Source organism: Lathamus discolor, chromosome 6 (assembly GCF_037157495.1).
Source record: "Lathamus discolor isolate bLatDis1 chromosome 6, bLatDis1.hap1, whole genome shotgun sequence".
Taxonomy (NCBI): domain Eukaryota; kingdom Metazoa; phylum Chordata; class Aves; order Psittaciformes; family Psittacidae; genus Lathamus; species Lathamus discolor.
Window position 1 is genome coordinate 88,513,338 of NC_088889.1, and position 21,682 is coordinate 88,535,019.

Here is a 21,682-nt window from a genome sequence, read left to right on the forward strand (position 1 = left end):
ACCAGCATTTTACCCCAGAGGGAAGCAAAACAGAGCAGAAAACCACCCACCCACAGGCTGATAGGAAAGCAGCGTGTCGCCAAGGCCCTGCTGCCGGAGGTCTGGCTTATATCCTGGACACTGGGGCCTCCTCCAAGAGCGGGCCCCCCAGCAACGTCCTCATGCAAATAACCATCATCATGAGTGAACACAATCACTGTAATAGCGGTAATAACACAAGCTCTTGGCTCCAGGCAGCAACTCCTCTGCAACACTGCCACCAAACGGCACTCGCGCAACACTACAAACCCCACCACTGCGAGAACCGGCATCCCAGTCGGTGCCATCGTTTCAAACACAAATAAAAAGCCATCAGGAGAGTCTGAAGGAGCCAGCGAAGCCCCTCTGCAGCCCTCCTCCCTTCTCCTCAGGCCCCATTAGCAACCAGCTTCCCCAGAATTCAGTGATCCCACTGAAAACAACCAGGCAACAAGTTTCTCAAAAGTCCAGCATCCAAGTGGATCCACGCATCATCACACCGCAAACCCGAAGGGAGACAGAGAAGTTCAGCCCCCGGAGCCGCACGTGGAGCACCATCTGCAAGAGCTAGTCAATATTTCACATTATTTAGACAGCCAGGATCTCTTTCGCATACATGTTTGCATCCCGGCATATGTGCCTCACCGACGTGGTGCTCCACGCAGCTCCTGGCCAACATCCATCACCCAGAAGATCCCAGGGGCATCACCTGCTCACACCAACATCCAGCGGCAGGACCAGGGCAGCTGCTGTGCCCATGAAGTTCAATGCAGAGCCCGTTCCCAGTAGGTATAACTTGCTGTTTAATCAGGGTGTTTAACACAGGGTGCTGGAAAGGCACTGAGCACACACACACATTCACACCTCTCCTTGGTAACCCCGAAACCTTCACGCTGGAGCGTTTCCAAACACCTCTGCTTCTTGTATGGCTTGGAGAGTGCTTGGAGCACCCAGGAGCACCTACCCTGGCTCAGCTGTGAGCAGCTCCACTGCGCAGCGTGTGCCTCAGCCACAGCACCTCCGTCGCGCCGTGCCGGCACGGCTGGGCTGGCCGCGAGCCAGTGTCTGGAGCAGGAGCCACACGCTTCCAATGGAACGCAGTCCCATCTGGCACAGCACATGGCTGCAGCGCCGTGAACCCCCTGCAGCACCCCATGCCACACCAGCCGGCAGCCCCGGCCACAGACATCCGCACATGAGCCCCTTTTCCCAGCCAGACCTTCATCCCGGCTGTAGGTGCTCTGGCATGGAGATTACATCCCAGCGCTGCAGATAGCACCATGCCCGTGGCACGCCCCCGCTTGTGCATGGTGCGAGCACAAGAAGCTACCTGCAGAGCTTCAGGAAGGGGACACAGTCCAGCCCTGCCATCCAGCACAGGGACACCAGCACACAGCTTAAGCTGCTGGTACCCAAAGAGGCATTCTGGTACCGGTTATACTCCTGGTTCTCCCAGGGCAGCTCCCTGCCTGCAGGACCCTATCCTGCCCAGGGACAATACAGGGTCAGGCCCAGCCCCAAATGCTCTGGCGCTTCCTTCACAATCAGCAGCATCACATCCCAGCACAGGGACCCAGCCTCAGCCCCAGCTGTAGGAGGAAGAGGAGCAGTGGGAAGGTAGGTCGAAACAACAAGGGGACAAGGAACTGCGGGATGACAGTGGCCAAAGAGCAGATGAAATCCCCCCTCCAACAGCCCGGTGTTAAGATGAGCCCTCAGAAAGCTCTTCCAGCCACTGTGCTGAAGAAGGTGGAGAAACTGAGGCACGGGCAGGTACAAAGGCTTGACTGCATCACCCAGCAGCAAAAGCAGAGAGCCATTTGAACCCCAGCCTTGGGTTTACCAGCAACACTGTTTTCCCTTGCAAAGTGCCCAGAGGAGAAGCTGCCTGGGCTGTATTTACCTGGCTTGTTCCCAGCCAGGAACCAGAGCTGGGGCAGGAAGGAGGGATCTGAGCCACAGCCTTCCTGAGAATGAACCCAATGCAAATCCAACCTTTAGGCACCGCCAGAGCATCCCTTCCTGCATACAGCCCTGCAGCAGCGATGCTGATGGGCTGGTATTAAGCTCACACACAGCCCGAAACTTGCTGCCCTGCTCCCCCTGGGCAGGACCTGGAGGTGAAGCTGTTCTCCATGCTCTAAGTAGCTGCATTTGCAGGAGGCAGCCGCGGGCAAGTCGCTCCCTCCTTGGATCTCCGTGCCAGAAAGCGATGCCAAGGGGAGAAACTCTACCGCGGTGAGCAACGCACAGCTCACACCAACCATGGGCTTCTGCCAGCAGAAAGGGAGGGGAAAGGGGGGAAACCACAACCATCTCCATGTGCCCGGGGCCAGAGCGTTTGCTGAACCAGCGCAGGATCCGCTTCGCCCAGGGACACACCAACAGGTCCCAGCAGGCTGAGCCACGCTCCTCCGGCCGACTGCGCGCCCAGAGGCAGGCTGGCACCGTGGTGCAGGTAGGGAGGGGTGAGCTGGCAGCACTGCCAGCCCCGCACTGGCTGTGCCCCACTCCCCTGCCAAGCCACACTGTGCCAAAGGCATGTGCCCATCAGCACGGCCTCTGGTCACCTGGGAAAGGCATCACCAACACGGACCTCATGCGAGTGCTTTGTGAGCATGGGCACACAGAGAATTATAGAATGGTTTGGGTTGGAAAGGACCTTAAGATCATCCAGTTCCAACCCGCTGCCATGGGCAGGGACACCCCACACTAAGCCATAGCACCCAAGGCTCTGTCCAACCTGGCCTTGAACACTGGCAGGGATGGAGCATTCACAACCTCCCTGGGCAACCCATTCCAGTGCCTCAGCACCCTAACAGTAAAGAACTTCCTCCTTGTATCCAACCTGAACTTCCCCTGTTTGAGTTTGAACCCATCACCCCTTGTCCTATCACTACAGTCCCTGAAGCAGCCCAGCTCAAAGGGTTTAAGGGGCACAAAGATCATCCCTCAAGCCACCCCAACCCAGCCGGCAGCCCAGATAAACATCCCTGCCCGGCTCCCCCTGTGATGCTCCAGTGGGTGCAGTGGATGAGCACAGAGGGGGGACGCACACCCATCCCCTTCCCTGCCAGCTCCAAAGGTACCTGCTTTGCACAGCTGAGACATAAATCACTAAGGGCTGTTATTAGAGGAACCTGGCGGGTGCAGATGTGTCAGCCCGGTTGAAAACATCTCCTTCATCTTTGCTCAGCTCTCCAAAAACGGCACCAGGAGGGGGGGGGAGAGGTGACTCACCCCCGAGAGGGGATGTGACTGATGGGGAGATGAGATAGCAGCAACCACACAAACCACACACCAAACGTCTGGAGGCCACAGGTCGCGCCGGGGGAAGCAGGAGGGAAACGGCCCCACGTGCTCAGCCCGCTCAGGGTTACCCCAAAGCTCCCCGGGAAGAGGGAGTCACCAGGAAACAAGAGGTGGCAAAGGCAGGCAGCCATGGCTGCAGCACTCACTGCATGCTGCCCGGCACCTGGGGGCTCTCTCCATCTCACCCCAGGCCTGGCTTGGGAAAGAGACAGGGAGGAAGAGAACATGCTGGAGGGGACACATTAGAGCTCAATACCACCTTCCCTGCGGACACAGCTCAGGCCAATGAGCCATGCGTGATGTGGGATGTGTGTGCGCCAGCACCCGGGTGGCACCTTCAGAGCATCCCCACGCTGCCCCCCATGCTGGCTGCCGACCTGGTACAGAGGTGATGGCTCACTTGGGCATCCGTCAAGGGTGAAGAACACCAAGCAGGAGCAACAGAGAGAGCACTCAATGGGGAATTCACCCTCGTAGTCGAGGTCTGTTTTCTCCAAACCAGCCCTGAGCACCGATGCACCAAGGAGATGAAGCATCCGCAAAGCCTCCACTCACACCCTGGAATGGCTCTCTGGTCCCTGCTGTCACTTCAAAGGGAATCGCACAACAGGACACAGCACTGTGATGACCCTGGTGGCAAGAAGGTGGCCACATGCAATGCTGGCTGTGAAGAACTGAAGCTGAGCCCCAGGCACAAGCCATCTGTGCCAGAGAAGCCACAGCCCGGCCACCGGAAGACCCTGGGAGAAGTGAAGTAACTCCCCACCAGCCCCTTCTGCCCGTTATGGGTTTCGCCGCTTGTGAAATACTTCCAACCGCCAGCATCTTGCCCCATCACCCCCGGGCTGTGATGAACGCACAGCCAGGAAGCAGGCTGGCACCACTCAGTGCTATGCATGGGGACACAGATGAGCCCGAGCCAAAAAGCCTGGTCCTCGAGGGGCTGGAAAACACAGCAGCAAGGCTTTGGGTTTATTGCCATGGGATGTTTTCAACTCTGTATCCCTGTTGCAGCCAGGGTCTCATCTGGCTGCTGGGCTCTAGCACAGAGCAGGAGCAATCTTGGCTGAGAGCACGGTCACCTCTTCCCCAGTCCAGCTCGCAGCGCCTCACAGGCAGCCAACTGGGACACCAGTCCATGCCACAAACAGCTGGATAAACGCTTATGTCCTCATGAATCCCTGCAGGGAGGGAGGGAGGGGAACTGGGAGAAGTCCAAGCACAGCGAGTACCCGCTGGCCGCCAGCCCCCTCCCACCCCACCAGAATCATCCCATCACCAGCACATCCCTGATCCTCCAGCTTCCCACTGGAAACCCTTTCAGGGCCTCCCCTCCAGCACATCTCTGCCCCACAACACAGGGGCACGCAGCACGGCCGCAGCTATTTCTCATGCACACATTTATGGCTGCAAACAGCTGAGAGCCAGGAGTGCTGACAGGGTAAATCTTTGCCGCCTCCTCCCCTTGTGTGCCAGGGCAGCTCCAGTGACACCCGAGGCACCGGAGCCGCCTTGACTCAGTGCCATGCACGAGACAGCAGCAATACAAGTCCCTGAACATGCTGGGCTGAAACCAAAGCCCCTGGATCAGATGCTCCTGGACCGCAGCAGCAGCCAGGCCCTATCCCTGTCCTCGAAGCCATCACAACCCTCCGCCCCAAAACCCGACCCGGTTGTATTTACACCCCGTGCTACGGGACTGGCAGTTGCTTCAAAGCCTTAATTTACAGCCTCGATTCTCCATGTCCCCTGAAGGGCCTCCAATCTCATCCCCCAGATCCACAACAGCCAGATCAATTTAACTCCTCGTTTAATCTTCTAAGGGTCCCGGTGAGCTCAGAGACAGCATCTTCCAGCGGGGGGTCTGCGTTCCCGGCCTTTGCCGGCTCAAACAGCGTCACGGCGCTTTCCTTTAGATGCAGAAATCACTGCCTTTAAAAGCCAAGGCCAGTTCCTTCCCCCAGCTCGGCGCAGCTCTCTATTGTTTCTTTTAATTTCATTTCATTCCACGGGGAAATCTGTGTCCAGGCTGCTTTATTTTTAAGTGCCTCTTGCTCAATATTTACTATGTCTTGCAGGCTGCGTCAGCGCAGGAACGCCGGGGTTCCGACGAGCCCTCCCGCAGCCACTATTATCCTGTGCCATGATTTTACTGCTGCGCGCACCAAAGGGCAGGATACGTGTGCAGGGCACGGAGGGTTCCCTGCTTCCATAGAAATAAATATCAGGCTGAGCACTACTGCTCACCTCCTCCTTACCCGTGAGCTGGAACAGCCCCAACGGGCTGGAGATGCCGGAGGAGGAGAACACAGGGAAGAAGTGGCTGCAAGGGATCAGTGCTCACACACTGGCTCTGCTCCCTGTGTCCTGCAGACTCAGCTTCCACCGTGCAGCAAAGCAAATGCAATCTGAGGTGGACCAGTGGTTCAGGGACTGGGGCCACAGGAGGAGGACAATGAGATGCTCTAAGATCTCCCGCAAGGTCACCCAGCAGCTCCTTGCTGACAGGGTCTTACAGGGTGAAGAAAGAAGCCACCCTGGTGGGGACACAAATCCCTGTGGCAGAGAAAAGGTGGCTCTTCCTCCTGCTGGAGAGGTCAGGCTGGAAACCATGCCCTTGGCGTGATGCACAACCCAGCCTGGAACACAGAGCCCAGGAAGCACCGACCCAGTCCCACATTAATCCTGACACACAAACACTCAAACCAGTGTCAACACTCCTGGGTCACCAGCAGCTGCTGCAGCAGCAGCTTCTCCTCTGTGTCTCCAGCCTGAAATCCCCCACCACGTTGGATGTCTCTCCTTTTCCACTGGTATAATTAAACCTGACACCCCAACGGGGGTCCACCAAACCCTCCAGGCTCTCACTACACAACCACAGAGCTTTCCTGGAACAGCACGGAGTAACTCAGTGGGTTCTTCAGCTCCACATTCACTAAGATGCTGTATGGAAATCAGAAAAGAGTAATTTTAACTCTCAAAATGATTAGCAGAATCCCCAGGAATGCCGAACCTGGCTGCTTGATTGCAGCCTCCTTCCTCTCCTCATTTTCTAGCACAGCACCAAAATGCTCCTGCTCTGGTCCATCCTTCATCACGATGAAGACACTCCAGCCATCAGTGGCCAGCAGAGGAGCTCTATTAGAGCTGATTCTGCTCCAGGCATTGGGCACCCACTTTTGATGTGGTTGCTCCCCATTTCTCCTAAGCCCAGAAACTGAATCCACCCTATTTATTAGTCCTTGAAATCACCCCAACTCCATGCAGAAGATGTGATGCGAACAAGCGAGCCCCTGCTCCCTGCAGGCAAAGTCTGGGCAATTAACCCAGCACCAGCCACGCACCGGCTCAGAGCTGCCGTCCTGTGCCTTCGTTAAGGAATAGAGCTCGTTACCCTTCACTGCCGGAGCTGGGAGAGCTACAGGCGCTCGGTGGGGGAGGTTATTGTGGGATGGCACTGGTGCTGGTCCCCACATCACCTGCACTGAGTGCCTGCCAGCAGCAATTAAATCAGCCTTCAAAGAGAGATCCCAGCTTTCCCAGCACCATTAGCCGTGCCCTGGAGGGAACATGGTCTATTTTCAGCCACAATGACTTAAGACCAGGTCACCAGCAGGTTAAATGGGACCGTGCAGCATTATCTCTCTGGCCTCCCATTGAGAAATTAAACACCGCTGGGTGATGGGCAGCAGCCAGCACTGCGGATGAACGCGCAGCGCCCACCACAAGGTAAATGCCAGCAGCACAATGCTCCCCTCGGCCTCCCATCACCGCTGCCCCAGTCACCTTCCTTCTGTGTGCAGCGAGGGCCACTAAGGGATCACCCCTAGGCTCATCCCGACCTGGCCTCCTGTCCAGCACAGAGAGGAGGGGCTGCAGAGAGGATGATCCTCACCATGCCTAAGCCCCCATTCTGCAAACCCAAACCCGCACTGTGCCAGACTGGGGCTGCTCATCTCACCCCTTTCCTCCAACTGGAAGTCTCCAATCTTAGGGACTGCCCCAAGCCACCAGTTTCACCATGGTTTCATCAGGTCCATCAGAGAAGTGCCATCTCCCTACAGCAGCTCCAGCTGCTCTCCTGCTAGGTCTCCCACCAAAACGCAACCACCCACCCCAGCAGTAACATCTGGCGGGGAGGTGGCAGCTGGATGCGGGTTTGTTTTGCCCCGCGGGCCCCTGCCGGGTGCAGTCAGCACGAGCTGGGATGACTCAAAGCCCTGGGAGACGCGGCCTCTGTCACTGCTTATTTTAGACCTTCTTGTTTGCAAAGCGGCTGCCGCCGCTCAGCGCCTCTCGGGGTTTGCCTTGCAAAGGGAGGTGGCACTGCAAAGGGAAACTGAGGCACAGAGGGGCACAGCGCCCTGATCAGACCTGAATGCCAACACGTGCGAACAGCCCGCACGACATGGGGGTCCTGGCAGCAAGAGGGCACTGGCTCCAAGAAACACACCAGGGCTGGAGCAAGGACATCACTGATGACCCAACCGTGTTCAAACGGCTCCAGAATCACAAGTCCCGCTTGGATGCAGCAAAGCCAGGATGGGGTAAGAGCACCGCATGCGCTGCTCTGTGTGCCACAGGGGTGAATGCATCCATCCCTCTCCTAGAGCCTCCACGGCGTCTGCAGGGATCAAACCACCCTGGAGAAATCCAGCGACAGGGGCAGGCATTTAGGGGTGCAAGGAGATCCACAGCTGGAGCACATTCCCATAAGCTTCTTTTCCTTAGGAAACCAGGCACCAAAGCTCACCCTGTGCTCAGGCTCTCCCCCTGACCCCACATTCAGCTCCTGCACGCCCCACATCCCCCTGAACATCAGCCCATGCCATCTTTTCTGCAGCCAGCAAACGCCCAACACCAGCACCTCCTCAATGGTAACAGGAGACAAACAGAGACAAATATTATGGCAGTGAGGTTTAATTCCCAATGAATTATGCAAAACCATATTCAAACTAAAGCACAGTCTTTGGGCTCCTGACAAATTGCAAAGCTGGTTCCGATGCCACCCGGCAGGGACAGCCAGCCCTCCGTCAGGTGAAGCACTGGATGGATGCCCTATATATACGCACACGTAAGTGTTTGCACATCTCAACCCAGGAGACCAAGGAACACCTCAAGAACAATCCCAAGAATGAATTTGTGTTTCTCCTTCCTCCCAGCTGCGTTTAGCCTGGCCAGGGAAGGCCACTGAGCTTTCGTGTGCTCCGCAAGATGGAAGCAGCCTGGGTGGACGGTGAGATTCGAAGCAGGAAAGAAGATCAAATTCATCATGGGTAGGGCTGGGAAGGAAGGAAGGCAAAGGGGGAAGCCTAAAGCGCTTGTGGCAATATGAATGTTAGCCCTGAAACCAAGCAAAGGAAGATGTGTCTATGAAACAGTCACAGAGAGGGCTCATCTGATGGAAGCGGGAATTCCCGATCCCACACAAACCCCAAACATCCATTAAAAGCAGCAGAAGAATCACTGCTTTGTGCCACAAATCTCATCAGGGAGAAAGCCCGGCTGCAGCACTGGGATTGCAAAGGGGAACTCTGGCAGAGCTGAGCCAGGAAAGGTGTGCTGGGCTCTCACTGGCACCCATCTTCACTCACCTGCCCGGATCTTTCCTAGCTGGAATATTACCCACTCGACTTGTGTGACCCAGCATATGGGGTGCTCCCCACTCAGCACATCGGGACCCAGAACCCCAGAATCACACACATCCTGTAGGGATAACACGGGGCTATTCCATTCCCACCCCGCTACCAGCACTGCCTGCAGGCAGCAAAGAATCCCTTCAAAACCCTCCCTCCCAAGCACGCTGGCCATCCCAATTATTAGTTTTATTTTTGGTTTAATTAAAAGCAATTAAACCAAAATGTATTAAAAGCACATTGAAGCCACAGGGAATTCTGCTGAGAAGGGATCGGGGGCAGAAAGGGAAGCCCAGGCAATCCATCTAACCATGTAACATAAAAAGGGCTCTTTGCTCGCAGGGACGCGGCAGGGTAAGATGGATGGGTGGCGGCAGAAGCAAGAGCAACCTTTGCAGAAGTTGCTGGGGATACAGATGTAGAGAAAGGGCTGAATGCCTTCAGATCTCTGTTATTCCTCTAAAAAGGCACTTTCTCTCCCGAACACAGCACACTGCTCCTTCTCTTGCTCCGAGCCCACCATGTTCAGCTTGCCTGCCTGCATCCAGCTCCCTCAAAATGGCTCTTTGGCCACTGCTACGCCGACAATACAATTTATTCCCAAGGTCACTTCAGTCCTTTTGCCCCTCTTTCAAGTCTCACTGGATCTAAACAAAACCCAGCTTCAAGCTGCACCAAGCCCTTCCTCACCCCCTCCTGTCTGCCCATCACCTCCCTGATGTAGAGATACCAAACTCTCTCAACTACCTTTCACTCCCCATAACCACCAGTGACAACAGCTGGAGATGATAACCGGAGCGTATGGTGCACCCAGGAGCTGATGCTTGCAGGGTGGGGAGAGAACCCAACCGTCCCCTGCGTGCTGCAGGGCTCCTGCCACACCGTGCGCCAGCCCCGGGGATAAAGGGTTTGTGTTGTTGCTATCCCCTTGGTGTTTAAGAGCTGGAGAGAAGCGAACAAGCAAATACAGAGCAGAGAGAAATGGTGGTTTTCCCCACCACGATGCCTGCGCACATCCAGATGTGCCATCCCGGAGCGAAGCCAGCCAGAAACGTGAGGCTGGGAAGAAACATGGGGAGAAGGAAACCCCCCAAACCCTCCTGGCCGCTGGAGCATTCCCCTCCCCAAAGTTGGCTTTTTAAAGCCCATTCCCAGCTGGAAGAGCCAGCGAGGGGCTGCTGCAGTTCTCTCCCTTACCCCGCAAGCAGGGAGCTGCCCTCATCTCCCCACCTTCCCCAACCCGCCTGCGTTTTCGGGTCGCTGAGGGCACCCCGTGCTCTCCGTTTCAGCAGCGAGGCAGAACAAAGCACTCCCTTGTCCTCAGCACCTCGAGCGGGGCGATGCTGGATCGCGTTACCTAACCCAGACCGACATCTCCTCGTCCCGGCAAGGCAGCTTTCATGTCAGCACATGCCAGCCTGGCCCCGATTCCCTGCACCACCTCCCGCCCCGAGCTTTAAACTGGACCAGTTGAGTACACGCCGAAAACACACAGGGGCCTTGTTTCAACTCGCCGGGCGCTAACCCCAGCCGAAGGAGGTGATCCGACACCGGGCGCAGCCGTGGCCGGACCGCAAGGCGCTCACCTGGAAGGCTGCCACAACGGCATTCATTCCCCTTCAACAATGTTCATTTCCATATTCATCGCGAGATGGTGAAATGACAAGACGGGGGGGGGGGGGTATTTACTATGTAATTATAAACTAATTTCAGCTCTAGCCTGGGTTATCCTAGCAAGGAGAGCTAAAATTTCCCTTACGAAAGCCCTGCTCTGTTAACCACGTCTGCAGCGAGATTAATTCCCGGCGATTTCCATTTCTCCAACAGCTGCTGTGTTGGGAAACAGCAGGAGCCTGTCCCCAATGCCGGGGACCTGCCTGGTGCCCCACTCCACCCCCCAGCTAGGATTTCTAGCACCGGCTCATCCTCTGGATCAGATTTTCACTGGCACACCACCAGCTGGGGCTGGGACCGGTGGCTGTACAACCCCAACAAGGAGACTCAGTGATGGGCAGGGGTTAAGGCTGGCTCGGGGCGGGAGATGAGCTGCTAGAAACCACGCTAATAAAGAACATCTTTCCCACTCGCATGTATCTCCTGCCCGCTCAGCTGGAGAAGGCATTAGAAGCCCTAACACAGCAGAGGATCCTGCAGGACCTTGCTCCGGGCAAGTTTACGTCACCCCATGGCCCTCGGGCTCTTGTCCACAGTCCAAACCTAACGTCTCTACCACCAGTGACCACCGCCTGAGATGGGAACTCCAGACGGGTTGGAGGACAGGGTGGATGGTCCTTTGCACCCCTCCCGAGAGATGGAGACACCCCCCCCCCCCAACCCACCCAACCACTGGGACATGGGAAAAACACATCCCCAGCACACTGAGAATGTGCAATGGGAGGCTCCCAAAAATGCAGATATCCCTTTTCCCCAGTATTTCATTCCCAGTGCAAAAGCAGACACTGCTCCTGCCTTGCTCACAGCCTACGAGTTGGCCACAAGTCCAAGGGAACGGCAGGGGCATCGCTTAACGGCCAAAGGGCCGGAATACCGCGTCGAAATGGGAGACTGCGACGGGTTCAAGCACAACCTCCCTACCCGACACAGCCCAGCATCACCTCCCCGAGCCCTACCGGGACAAGCACAGTGGCTGCTCTGCCTGAAAACACATATGAAGAAGCATCTGATTTCACCAGGGCCCCAAGGGAGGGGAAACATCTCCCCGGGCAGGTCTCCAGCAGCCCGCACTCCTGCCGGATCCCTTGCCCCACGGAGCCCCCCACACTCAGCCCCTCGCACCACCCCCTGGGCAGGCAGGGAGGGCGAAACCGCGATTTCAAGGGCCATTAAACACCGATGGTATTTTCCTTGAAGCATCAAAACGTGACCAAGAAGAGCCGCCTGCAAACCACAGCCAAAAATCCCACCACCGCCGGCCCGGGAGCCCCAATCCTCCCAGGGGGGGAGCGGGACACAGCACAGTCCAGCACTGCATCCATGGTATCCCGGCATCTCCTATCAGCAAAGTGATTTTAGCATGGATGCAGATGAGACGAGCAAATTGTGCTTCTGCTGGCACTGCCGACGGCAAAGCCTCCGCTGCTGAATCTGCGGGCTCAGCAGAAGCACAATTTTGCCATTATAAGGATGGCTACAGTGGGATTTTGCTGGCACAGCAAAGCTATCCTGGGAGGAGAGGGGGGTTTATATATTTATTTATGCCACTATATACCTGGCCCAGCCGTCTGGAAAACTTCTCCCCCGGCACAGCAAGCCTAGAAGCAGGGATAGTCTCCAATCCACCTTAAATCCCTGCATTTGAATGCACATGCTAATGTGGAAGCAGGAAAGCAAGCACACTGAAAACCTCTTCCCTCCGCCTGATCGATTCACAGCTCTGGATTTAACATCAAGTCAGCTCTGCTCATGAAGCTGTGTCCCTTTGCCCGGGTACTAGAAAAGCATTTCTGAAGTGTATTTTCATGTGAGAAGCCAGGCATCCTTTTATACAAGCACAGATTTGTTCTGGTAGCCCCCCCATACGCATTCCACCCAAGAAAGGATACCTCAGTACATGGCAAAAAGCAGGGTTTTATTGTTATCCTTTTAAACCCAGAGGTATTTCTGCATGTGGATGGGATTTGCTCATGCACAGACCCGTTGCCTGGCAAGGACACAGTCCCAGAGCACCCCTCTGCAACTGAGCCCAAGGGAGCTTTTTCCACCTCCCCCAAAACACAACAACGCAGCACAGAGCGGAGTGCACTCGCTTGGACCTCAAGCCTGTGGCATGGGGAAGGAGGATAATCATCAACCCTGTATTTTGACCTGCAGAGCAGAGCAAGCTACTGCTTTAACAGACTCAACCGCCCAACTCCGTCGATTGCAGCCTCTTTTTGTGCAAGCTCTTCCCAGCAAGCTCAGCTGCCAGGGATGAAATTCCATTGCAAACAGTCACCTTCCTCCCGCAGCCCTCGGCAGAAAGCTGTTGGGAGCACCCTGCAGCTCCCCGGCCCCCATAGTCCCCCTGCCCTCCTTGGGGACGGGGCCATGGGACAGCAGTCCCATCGCCCAGGGCTGGCTCGCCTCCGGCCCCAGGCTCCAGCTCACTCCTCCCTCCGTATGCTTCCAACAAAGGGGCTTCTGTCCCCATCCCCGTGGGCAACACAGCGGCCGGAATGCTGCCATGGAATAGAAACACCCCCCCAGAGAAGAACCGAGGCTCCAGGGTCACTGAACACAGCCCTGGTCCTGTATTTTGGCACCGGGGCCGAGCCTGGAGTGCTGAACAAGCCGAGGGTACAGGAAAAACAAGGAGTTGGTGCTGGCAATAACCGGATTCTCCAATCTGGATTCTCAACTATGGCCAATCGTGCTATTTTTACAGGGGTGTATTTATTTTAGGAGGACGCTGGGATGGAGTCAACAATCTCTTTCTTCAGCCGGGCTGTATTTAAAGATCGGTTTGAACGGGCTCTATTTAAAGGCTTTGCCTCCTGCCCACTTTTCTTAACCCCTTGCACAAGCCTCTGCTTTCCACCCTTCCAAACCCCTCCTAAAACCAAAGCAAAATGAGAAAAACACAACGAAAAGAAGCCCCAACAAAAAAGCACACACCAACATCAACACTGCAAACACAAAGCTACAAAGGGGCCCTCCGAAGCAGGAAGCAATCATCATTTCAAATGATATTGTTAAAGCCGTAAAGGAAAGAAAATAAATAGGAAAAGAAAATAAATCCCTGCCTATCCCATCGCTGTGTAATGGAAGTTTCGACTGTTAATTGTATGGGGCTTTTTAATGCCGTTTAGGGTGGCTGGGAACGTTTAGGCTGGTTGGGAATGGCTGTGCCGAAGCAATCATGCAGGGGAGCACAGAGGGAGAGCCAGGCTCTGCGGTGGTGCAGGGGATTTTCAAGAAACAAGGAAAAGGGCAATAAAAATACTAAACCCACTTCAAAAAAAGAGGGATCACAAACCCTCTTTTTGCTCTGTGAAGAACCCCAAATCTGAGGCTCGATCCCCATGCAGTGGGATCGCTTGCGGACGGCGGCAGAGAGCAACGCACGGGTAGCTTAGGGAGGCCGGAGCTCTGTGCTTCCCTCCAGGGCTGCCTGGATTTCAGGGAAGCACCAGAAAAGGAAACTTTGAGAGGAGAAATAACAATAAAAAATAATTTAAACTATATAAAAAAATCACCCAATAAAGAAGTAACAGCAAAAAAGAAACAACCCGCACTCCGTTTGGCTTCAGAGTATCCAGACGGATTTTTGCAGAGACTGTGTTCTGCTTTAATATGGAGAGAGAGAAAATGCCCAGGATGAAATAAAAGGAGAGGGGAAAAAACACCAAGAAAAAGACAAAAGGGAAGGGAAAAAGGTGTTTGTCCATGTGCTTGGCTTCAGAGCCCTTCGCTTTACACCTCTCCCCTTAGCACCTGGGAAATTGGCACTGCCACCTAGTCTAAACCTAATAAATCTCTTTGCCTCGATTCGGGCTGCTTCCTTCAGTGCAGATGTTGGCAATCAGGTTTGCAAATTTCAAAGTCATTCATCCCGGGCGGCTGGGAGAAAAGCAGGTTTATTATTGCAAAACCTGTCACCCTCCCAACGCCTAAAGTAAACTCCGAGTCACCTCTCCACGCCCAGGGGAAAGAAAGGGAAAAAGAATAATAATAGAGAGAGGCAGAGAGGGAAATCAAACGGTCAGAAATCCCTTGTGTCCTCCCAGGACGAGCTTGGCAGCAGCTCGGCAGGATCCCGCCTTATCCCACCCTGCGAGACGCTGGGAAAGGGAACAGGGCAAGGGCGGAAAAAGATCAAAATCCCTCTCAAAAATGGAGTCATTTAAGCAAATAAATAAAAAGCTGAGTGGGGACAAAAAAGAGAAAACTAAATCAACGCTGTGTGTTTCAATGTCTGCTTTTTACTCAGTGGAGAAGCAGACGTGGGGCTCCGTGAGGATGAAGCACAACGAGTGGAAGGGAAAACGTGTGAAGAGGGAGAAGTTTTGTTCGCGGGTTTAAAAAAAAAATAATTATTTAAAAAATAAGGATAAACAAAGGGGAAAAAAGGAAAAATGGAAGAGAAGAAAATTCCCCGATACCCGTTTAGGCAGCAGAAGGGAAATCACCAAAACTGCCCTATTTCCCCCCCTTCCCCAGCCCGAGCAGGGCTCTTCTTTCCCACCCGTGCCGTAGCCCCTTCCCCACTGCAGCCCTAACTGCTGCTCTCCGGCTTTCCCAAAAAAACAGGATTTATTCCCCGGATTTATTCCACAAAACACCCGCAGCCGCCTCGGCACGGATTTCCCCGACAGCCAACAGACCCGTGCACTGGAATGGGGAAGTTTTATCGGCTGGGAGCAATTTTTTTCCCCATTCCCCGTTTTTTTCTTTCACTTTCCCTAATTTTTCCTTCCCCCCCCCATTATTCTTTATCCTTTTTCTCCTATTTTTTCCACTTTTCCTATATTTTCCCCTGTTATTTTTTACCCTTTTCCTTGTTTTTTTTCTTTATTATTTATTCCCTTTTCATCTGTTATTTCTCCCCCCACTATTATTTTCCCCCCCCCCTTATTCCCCTACTATTTTTTTCCAAATCCAACCCAAGCAAAGCAGAAAACCCTTGGGAAAAACACGTGGAAAAGCTGCCAGCGCACATAATCCCTATTATTATTATTACTGTATTTTTGCGTGTGAAGCCGCCGAGGCACCGGGAAGGGGGGAAGCGACGGGAAGACTACCGGAGGTGGGATGGGGCTGGGGGGGGTGGGGGGTCCGCAGAGCCTTACCCGGGTGGGAGTGGAGACTGATGCCCGATGCGAGGAACTTGCCGGGCTGGAGGGCAGCGGGGAGCCCGGCAGCCATAGGACCAGCAGCGGGGGCCAAGCGGCCGGTGGCTCCCAAGCGATGGCTCTCCATGGCCAGCCCGGAGAGCAACGGAGGGGGGCCGTGCACCGAGCGGGGGGGCCCGAAATCTCGGCCATCCATCATCCACTCGCCGGCTTCAAGGAGTCTCCCGGATCGCTGTCGGTGCCCGCCACCGCCTTCCCCCCCCACCCCCCCCCGCCCCCCACCCCCCCCTCCTTCTCCTCCCCCAAAAAATCAGATGGTTCTCAAAAATAAGGCGTCCAAACGTCCCATGGCGCGGTGCAGGGAGACGGAGCCAGCCCCGGCGCGGCGGTCTCGGCGCTGCCTGCAATAGAGAAGCGGGGTGCGATGAGGAGCCTGCTCCGAGCCCTGCTTCCCGGCCACCCCCGAAGGCGAACACCCAAATAAAGGAAGGAAAACTTGTGGGAAAAGGCGGGGGGAAACAGTTAAAAGTGTTTAAAAATCCGGTTTTCAAGGAATGGCATCGCCAAAGCCAAACGCGGGGAAGCAGCGGCAGCAGAGCCCGCACCGCGGCTCCAATGGGACCGGGCGGCGGGGAAGCGGCTTTGCCGTTCTCCTCCAAAAAACACATGAAATCAAGATTAAAATAAAGAAAAACACCGAAAAAAACACTAAAACAACACCGATAAACTCCCGAATTTTCCTTTTTCTCCTATTTTTCCCTTCATGGGGCTGCTTTGCCCCGCCGGGAGCCGCCCGATCGGGACCGGGGCTCCGGTATCGCCCCGCAGCCTCGTTTCTTGCCCTTTTTCCCCCCGCATTCCCAACGCTCCGAACGGCCGCTTGGGTTTTGTCAGTTTTCGGGGTTTTTCTTAATTTTCCTCCTTTTTTTTTTTTCCGCTCGGGAACAACAAACCCCAAAAGGGTAAAAAATACACAAAACATATAGAAAAATAAAGACCCAATTGTACTTGTAGCCTGATGAAACGATCCCGATCCACCGGGGTTTGCACCGGGATAGCGAGGAATGATAAACACTGAGGGGAATAAAGTGCGGGTTTCTCCCTATCCCCCCCTTCCAGCGCTCGGAGAGCCCCGGCCCCGCCGCCCTTCCCAGCTCCGAGCCTAGAAGGGGGGGGGGGGGGGGATCTGCCGAGCAAAAAAGTGGTTAATTAAATAAAACAGAACGAGGAATAATGAAAAATAGTACGAAAAATCCCATCGGGTCGTGGTTTTCTTAAGTTTAGGTGCGAAAAACCGGTTTAAATTCAATTAAAAGCTGCCTGCGTGGCTCAGCGGGGCGAGCCTCGCCGCGGGGCTGCGGGATCGCGGCTCGTAAGTGCTAAAACCAGAGGAAAATGGCTCAAAAAGAGGGCAAAAGGCGCCCTGGGATGTGTGGGGCGGGGAAGGGTGAAGGGGGGGGGTCCGGTTCCTACCTCAGCGCGGTCAGGCCGCCTGGTCGCGGGGCATGGCGGCGGCGGCGCGGGGCTGGGGGTGCCGGCTCGCCGCCCTGCCCGCCGCCCGGCCCGGCTCCGCTCCGTTCCTCTCCTCAGCAAGGGCAACGCAGGAGCGACGCGGCGGCGGCCGCGCCATGGAGCGCCGGGGGCCCGCCGAGCTGAGGCAGCATCGCCTCCACACACACACACACCCCCCCCCTTTCTTCTTACACACACAACCCCCCCTCCTCCTCGCTTTAAAAAAAAAAAAAAAAAACGAGGAAAAAGGGAAAATTTAAAAAAATAAGGGGAAAAAAAAAAAACCACACGAGAGCGCGGGAGGAGAGAAACGCTAAACCCCAACGAAAACGGGGAGGGAGGGGGGGGGCGAACGGGCGGCGCGGCCATGAAACGCGCATTGTTCTCAACGCGAACGGGGCGGCCCCAACGCCCGCCCGCGCCTCGCCATTGCCCAGCCGCGCTGCCACTCACCGGCGGGTAAACAGGCGGCCGTTTCCAGGCCCCCCGCTCCCCCTCACGCTGAGGCGCTGCCGCCGCCCGTTTCCAGGCTCCCCATCCCTCTCCCTCCCTCCTTCCCTTCGCCTCAGTCTCCCGCTCGGAGCTGGCGGCGGTTGGAAGGGGAAGCGGGATGGGGTCGTGTTCCCCCCCCCCCCCTCCCCGTCCTTGCACCGCTCTGAGGTGTGAGTGAGGGGGGGGGACGGGGGGACGGGACGCGACCCCTTCTACCCTTTATTATCCGCGGGGTTTAAATCAATCTTTTCCCCCCCCTTTCCCTTTTTCCCCTCTCCACGGCCGGGACGTGCGGGCCCCCCGGGATGCGGCTGAGGGGGAAGCGCCGCCGGGCCCTCTCCCACGGCCCCGCCGCGGACAAAGCGGCCTTTGAGGGGGAGAAGGGGAGAGGCCAAAAGGGAGGGGGGGGGGAGAGGGGAGATTGATCCCTCCCCGCGGGCCCCGCCCCATAAAAAATGTAAAAATAGGGTGAAAAAGGAAGGGTTGGGGAGGAGACGACACCCTCCCCCCTCCGCTTTGACCAAAACTCCGCGTTTTCCAGCTGCGTTCAGCGTTAGAAACGGGCGGGAGAAGCGGAGCTGCCCGCCAAAGACGGGGGGGGGCAGAGGGGGGGCACGGCCCAGGCTCTGCCTTCCCGGTGTCCAGCCCAACTTTTACTTTTCTTTCCTTCTTTTTCTTCTTTCTTTAATGGGGTTTTTACTTCTCCACCTGGCCCTGTGCAGCCGGGGGGGGGGGGGGGGCGAACACCCCATCATTCCCAACGCCCCCCCCCCCCCCATTGAGCTTCCCAACCCACGGCCCGCTTGTTTATTTAATTAAAACTCGTCTTTTTATAAGGAAAAAAGGGGAGGGGAGCATTAATCCCGGGATAAATGAAATAATACCGGTAAAGCCGCCCCCTTACACGTCCGGAGACGGGAGTTTGGAGGCGAACGGCACAAACGGGGTACAAACGGATCCCGAAACGGCCCCAAAACGGAGCCTGGCACGGTTCCCCTCTTCCTGCTCCTTTTTAATCGCTTTAAGAAGCGGTGTCGCGTCCTTCGGGAAGCCCTCATGCTCCGAAAGACGCTGTTTTAACGCCAATATATATATATTATATGTATATGTACATATATATATATAACGCCAATATATATATATGTTTATATCTAAGAGCAAAACCCGGCTGCGTCAGAAGCGAAACCTCAAACCCCGATGTTCCTAGGGGGAGGGCTGCTTCCCCCCCCCCCCCCTTTTCTGTTTAATAACCCAAAAAGTGAGGAATTAAGAGGCAAAAATATATATATATATGGCTCGATCGCTTTTATGTGGCTTTAAAAGCATATTTTATACATGTTTCATGCCTTCGCGCCCGGACCTCCCCGCTGCTGTCCCCTGGACGGGGCGGGGGGGGGGGGGGGCATGCCATAAATCAGGGGCATGCTAATAAAAACCCTGCCCCCCCCAATGGCTCCGGTCCTTCCTCCTCCTCCTTCTCCTCCTCTTCCTCCTCTTCCCCCGGCCGGGAGCCATCTTGTAGCAGCAGCTCCGGGCTGGGGCTGCTACAAAGCACTGACCCCCCCCCTCGCCTTTAAAATACCCCCCCAATACCTATATATATATATACATATTTTATTGTTATTATCATTATTACTATGGTTTCTCCCGCTGTGTTGTGGGTGCGGGGGGGGGGGTGCGGGGGGGGGGCACCATTTTCCCACCTTTTCCCAACATTCCCCCCTGTTTTCCCACTTTTATTTCCACGAAGACGGTGGCCGTGTCTGGCCGTGTCCCCCCCTCGCATTGCCGCTCGGGGAAAAGGGGGGGGGGGGGGGGCCGCAAAGGGGGGACACCGCAGCTCCCGAGGGGAAGTTGGGGGGCAGCTCTCACACTTTTCCCTGTAAAGCTTTACCGCAAACACTGTTTATGTCCCAAAACACCTATTTTTGGTCAAAATCATTGCCGGGGGAGGGGGGTCCTGCGTTGTCGTTTATGTATCTGGTGTCTCCCCCCCCCCCACCAGTGTCCCAAGGTCCCGACAGGTTCCCACGCTGCCGCCCGCCCCCGGGGGGGGGGGGTGACCCCCCCCGCCCTGCGCCCAGCTCCTCTCCCTCCATCCCTCCCCTTGTGTTCTTTTCCCTTATTTTTGTTTATTTTCCGGGGTTTTCTCTTCCTTTTCCTCCCATTTTTCCGTTACCACCGCCCTTTTTTCTCCCACTTTTTCTCCCCCCCCCCCTTTTCTTTTCTCTCTTTTCAACAATTTTTAAATTTTGGGGGATGTTGTTTTTTTCTTTTTTTTTCTTTTTTCCCCTTTTTTTTTCCCTCCTTTTTCTTTCCCCTCTTTACTCCCCCCCCCCCTTTTTTCCCCCTTTTTGTCTTTTCCCTCTCCTTTTTTCCCCATTTTTTCCTCTCTTCAGCCCAGCCACTCTTGGAGCACTGCAGAGCTCACAGCCCCACAATGCCCATTGCCTCGTGCCCCCCTCCAGGGATGCAGGTAGGATGGGGAGGGGGGGCTGTCTAGAAACATGGGGGACAAAACTCATCCCCCTATTTGTGGGGCTGCCAAGGCTTGGGGACACACACTCACCTGCTCATTGCTATGGGCTTGGAGCAGGGAGGACATCCCCCCTCCCCCCAAAAAAAACCACCCCCCCATCCCTTCCATCCCCAGCTCGGCTGCGCATCCCTTTCTCCCGGCGTTTTTAACGTGCTTACTACACGTTTCCAGGGTGGGTTTGGAGCTATATTTAAAGCGTGGAGTCAGTGGCTGGATTTAGAAACCCAGCCATAAATCACATTAAAACACGGTCGGCGGCGAGCCCAACGCATCGGCAAAGTCTTGCCCTGATTTCATGCCTCCCCCCCCCCCCCCCCAAGCCTGAAAAGCAGCACAGTCTGACAGCAGTGTGTTGTGTGTGGGCCCCCCCCTCCAAATAAACCCCTGCAGGGGCAGAGGTGGGATTTGAAAGCAAGGGGGGCCCTGCTGGGGTTTATTCCGATGAATCCCATGGGATTTATTCATCGATGGGGGGGGGGGGGTGTTAATTCAAATTCCCACCCCAACCCCTTGCACATCCGTGGGGAGGGGGCTGCAGGGTGGGGGGTCCCCGATGAGGAGATCGCCCTGGGGAAACAGCTTGGGAACCAAGTGAAGAATTCCTGATTAATGACCAGAACAGCTCGGGATTTCACTTTTCTCCATAAATCCTGGCTGATTATAAGTCCTGTGCTCAGCCTGCCTTTGGGCTTTGCATTGCATGGGGCAGTGGGGGGAGCCCAAGAAACACCCTCCCCCCCCCCTGCCCTGGGGCTGTACCCAGCGCCCAGGAGCCTGCAGCATCCTCACATCCCATGGATGCAGCATCCCAGTGCCCTGCCAGTGTGGGAGAGGGGATGGGGGCGGACACGGTTGGTGCCCCCCACTTCCCATCACAGCAGTTCCGACCCTGCAGCTCCCAAGGTTTATAAAGCCAACCATCTCCCAAACCACAGCCGGTTTTCAAGTCCAAATAAAGCCTGATGGTTTCTTCCTTGCCTGGCACGGGCAGGTGGGTGTTTATCCACAAAACCACCCCGCTTTCCAGCGCTGACACCTGTATATCCCCCCAAATCCAAACCTAGGACCCCCCCGAATGTCAGGACCTGGACCTGTGCTGGGTGCCCAATGCTTTCACAGCCCGCTGGTACCAGCTTTTATCACAGATAGACCCGATCTTTGACAGACCAGAGTGCTTTTATTTTCTCTTCTTTCCTTTCTACCCAATAATAAGCTTTCTTCATCCAAGATCGGGGTGGGGGGGGAATAGGCAGGGAGGAGGGCTGACATGTACAACCCATGGAGAGCTTTGAGAGGAGCGCGACTCCCAAAACTGTAATTACTGCCTGCGTTTTTTGGCTACAGATCTGCTGCTAAATTGGTTGGAAGGCACGGAAATGGCA

The 21,682-nt window shown here is 55.6% G+C and overlaps 1 protein-coding gene across 4 annotated transcripts in view; it reads right to left on the reverse strand.

The window, feature by feature from the left end:
* Window positions 1-16,026, reverse strand: part of TNRC18 (trinucleotide repeat containing 18) — a 54,191-nt gene extending 38,165 nt beyond the window's left edge. For 3 of the 4 annotated variants that reach the window (XM_065684573.1, XM_065684575.1, XM_065684574.1), the window contains exon 1: window positions 15,755-16,026. In XM_065684573.1, coding sequence (XP_065540645.1) covers window positions 15,755-15,956 — 202 coding nt within the window. In that variant the 5' untranslated portion in view covers window positions 15,957-16,026. The remainder of the gene's footprint in view (window positions 1-15,754) is intronic. The other variant, XM_065684572.1, reaches the window with a different exon arrangement.
* Window positions 16,027-21,682: the final 5,656 nt, after the last annotated feature.